The 3,896-nt window shown below is 36.7% G+C and overlaps 1 protein-coding gene across 2 annotated transcripts in view; it reads right to left on the bottom strand.

Annotated features, from left to right (window-relative positions):
- Window positions 1-1,498: 1,498 nt before the first annotated feature.
- The window catches only part of DCLRE1A (DNA cross-link repair 1A), a 19,578-nt gene continuing 17,180 nt past the window's right edge, over window positions 1,499-3,896 (bottom strand). Inside the window, exons 9-11 of one of the 2 annotated variants that reach the window (XM_008571028.1) lie at window positions 3,083-3,224; window positions 2,578-2,710; window positions 1,969-2,084 (exon numbers count right to left, since the gene is read on the bottom strand). In XM_008571028.1, the coding sequence (XP_008569250.1) occupies window positions 2,069-2,084; window positions 2,578-2,710; window positions 3,083-3,224 (291 nt within the window). In that variant the 3' untranslated portion in view covers window positions 1,969-2,068. Of the gene's footprint in view, window positions 2,085-2,577; window positions 2,711-3,082; window positions 3,225-3,896 lie in introns of both variants that reach the window. The other variant, XM_008571027.1, reaches the window with a different exon arrangement.

A 3,896-nucleotide genomic window follows, 5' to 3' on the forward strand; every position in this document is an offset into this window, starting at 1 on the left:
TTTTTTTTTTTTTTTTTTCCCTTTTTGTCTTTTTTACTGACTGGTAATGGGATCGCAACCCTCGGTGTCGCGCCCGTACCGGGGACCGGCAACGGGATCGCAACCCTCAGTGTTGCACCCGCACCATGCTCAGCCAGTGAGCGGGAACCGGTCTCCACATGGGATCCGAACCCTCGGCGGGAGTGCCGCCACACTCCCAAGCGGCGCACTCTCCAGTGCGCCACCGGGCCGGCCCTGCAATGAGTTTTTAAATACAACACCAAAGGCATGATCCATGAAAGAAATAACTGATAAGCTAGAATTCATTAAAATTAAAAACTTCTGCTCTGCAAAAGGCACTGTCAAGAGAATGAGCAGAGAAGACAAAGACTGCGTAAAAATATTTGCAAAAGACATATAAGTCCTTTGTAAAGGACTGTTATCCAAAATATACAAATAGCTCTTAAAACTCAACAGTAAGAAAACAACCCAACTTACAAATGGGCAAAAGACCTGAACACATACCTCAACAAGGAAGATATACAGATAGCAAATAAGCATATGAAAAGATGTTCCACATTGTATGTCATTGGAGAAATGTAAATTAAAATAACACTAAGATACCACTACAAACCTATGAGCATGACCAAAGTCCAGAACACTGACAACACCAGATGCTGGCAAGAAAAGGAACTCTCATTCATTACTGGTGGGAATGCAAAATGGTATAGCCACTTTGGAAGACAGTTTGGCATTTTCTTACAAAACCAAACCTATACTTACCATATAACACAGCAATCTCAACCCTTGGTATTTTACCCAAAGGAGTGGAAAACTTATGTCCACCTGCACATGGATGTTTATAGCAGCTTTATACATAATTGCCAAAAGTTAGAAGCAACCAAGCTTCCTTCAGAATGTGAGCAGATAAACTGTGGTACATCCAGACAATGGAACAGTACTCAACACTAACAAGAAATGATCTATCATGAAGGGAACTTAATTAACATGAAGGGAACTTAAATGCATATTACTAAGTGAAAGAAGCCAATCTGAAAAGACTACTTACTGTATGATTCCAATTATGTGACATTCTGGAAAAGGCAAAACTTTGGAGACAGTAAAAAGATCAGTGGTTTCCAGGAATTATGAGGGAGGGAGGAATGAAAATGCAGAGCACAGAGGATTTTTAGGGTAGTGAAAATTTTGTATGATACTACAATGGTGGATATGTGTCATTATACATTTGTCAAAACAGAGAACGAACACCAAGAGTGAACCCTAATGTAAACTGTGACTTTCAGTGATTATGATGTGTCAATATAGGTACACAAATGTGGTGTACACTGTAGTGGAGGATATGATAAGGGGAGAAGCTATGCTATGCACATGTTGGGGGAAGGTGTATGGGAAATCTCTGTACCTTCTGCTCTATTTTGCTGTGAACCTAAAACTTCTCTCTTAAAAAAAAAATCTACTAAACAGGAAACAACAAAAAACTCACCAAAAGACGATATAATGAATTTTATATTAATTTTTATTTAAGTATACATATCACATAAAAATATTATCTCATAATTTTAAAGCTATATAGTTACTTATATATAATTCTTCAGTCTAGTTTATCTATTATCACGAATCCTTTTGGTCCCTGAACCTGCCTTTGTTTCTTCTCCTAAGGCTTGATGCAGAATATAACTGCCTCTATTGGGTTGGGGAGAGGGCAAGAAATTAAGGATACTAGTGAGACCCAACCTTGGTTATCTTTGATGATGCTGTGAGGCATTCAGTATCATGAACCTGTTATTCAAACATAAATGAGAAAATAAGCTATATGAGTGATCTTCATGAGGTTTTTCACATAAAGTGTATTTCATTTCACCAGATTTAGCTAACAAGCTATAACTAAGGTACTTAACAACTTCTGAGTCCTCTGAGATATCATCAACATCCAGCTTCCAATATCCACTCTTTAAAATATTTCTCCATTGTGCTCCTAGATTTCAAAGTGCCAATATTTACAGTAGGTATGATTTTCTGGGGCTTTAGCCACTGGACAAAACGTTTCATTTCTAGGTAGCTGCTGTGTTCACTGTAAGGAATTCCTGCAAGACCAAAGAAAAAGATATTGTCTACTAAAGAAACAAATAATAAAAAAAATTTGTAAGCCCCAAATAAAATAAGATAAAAAAGAAAAGCAATCCAGAGTATTTTTGTCAAAAACCCCTTGGTGCTTTAGTTCTGATAAGAAAACTTGTTGATATCTTTAAGAAATAATAAAGATTAAAACATTAAAATGATACAAAACTTAGATTATAGAATTTTTCTATATAGATACTTAATAAGAGACATTTCTACTTATATTTCATATTTAATTACAATTTTCATCTTCTAAACAATTCTTTGCTCAGCTATGGATTTCAGGAAAATCTGGAAGATATATGAGTAAAATATGAAGAATAACAAGCAGAAGACTTGATTTCCAGAGAAAGTAAGTAGATTCCAGTCCCCAAGCTTTGCACACATAAAAAAATAAGAAAAAAGAAAAAAAATCAAATCCAAAAGCTCCCTTTATCTTCTTTATTGAATACTAAGTACCATAGGTAGTATAAGGAAGGGTCCTGTTCTGAATAAACGAGGGTCTGTAGAGGCTGAAAATAAGCCACTGGTCCAGTGACATACCAAACATGTTTCCATCGGCCATCACTCTGAGGGCAACAGTAATCCTCCTCTAAGAGATGAAACAAAGTCAAGTCTGTATCTCTGACTGTCACCACATCTAATCATCCATCATCTTCCTGCTCTCAATCTCACAGCATCATCTACACATGCAGATACAACCACAGTACCCCTCCCTTCAAGTAATTCTACAATCTCCTGTAAATATCACTGATCACACAAATGAAATGATCTGAATTAGTCAATGTCTATCTACTAGTCAAGTTTATAATGCGCTGGATGCAGGTTTAAAGTGGAAGATTTGAAAACTCTTGAACTGTTAAATCCTTTGGTGCATGTTTTTCTTAGATCTCAGTTTTAAAGCTCTTTTTAAAAATGCAAAGTAATTATAAACACTAAAAGTGAGAAAATTTGATAATTATACCATATATTGAAATGTTTCCTTTGGTCTGGGGAATAACATCTGCTATACTGGTTAACTTGTTAGAGTGTGTCCATCCTGTAGGTCGAAAAGCCAAAATCTGATCATATTTCCCACCATACTTCCTCAAATGACTCTGTAAACCCTGTTAAATAAAAATAGTACATTAATTTAATGGTCAGTAGAGATGAGTTACGTGGAATAGAATAGAATGACTAAAGATGTTACACTGGCATAGTCACAGGGAATTTTCACTTGTTAAGTATTAGCTTGCAACAACCAAGTGCCATGCTTCTAAAAAAATTATATCATTGAAAATATATACAAATTCTTTTCTCCTTTACTTATCTATAGTCAAACAAGCTTGAGTACAGTCTCAAGAAAAAGTATGAGGAGGCAACTTTAAACATAAGTAATAATGTATAAACAAATTACAAGTCAGATAGCTACCAAAAAATCCCCCCAAAACAAAAAAATTAATAATGAAATTTATTTCACTGCTGAATTGCTAACAAGCCCTTGATTTCTTTCTTTGTATCAAATAATAACCTTATATTCATTTGAAGTCAATAGAAGAATACCTACCATAAAAGTCATTTCTTTCTTTTTTTTTTTTTTTTTGTCTTTTGTCTTTTTCCGTGTCCGGCAACGGATCGCAACCCTCAGTGTTGCCCCCGCACCGGACCGGGGACCGGCAACGGGATCGCAACCCTCGGTGTTGCTCCCGCGCCTCGCTCAGCCAGTGAGCGGGAACCGGTCTGTATGTGGGATCCGAACCCTCGGGTGGGAGCGCCCGCGGGCCTTCCTGACGCTGGTT

The sequence above is a fragment of the Galeopterus variegatus genome, unplaced genomic scaffold (assembly GCF_000696425.1).
Source record: "Galeopterus variegatus unplaced genomic scaffold, G_variegatus-3.0.2 Scaffold654, whole genome shotgun sequence".
Lineage (NCBI taxonomy): Eukaryota > Metazoa > Chordata > Mammalia > Dermoptera > Cynocephalidae > Galeopterus > Galeopterus variegatus.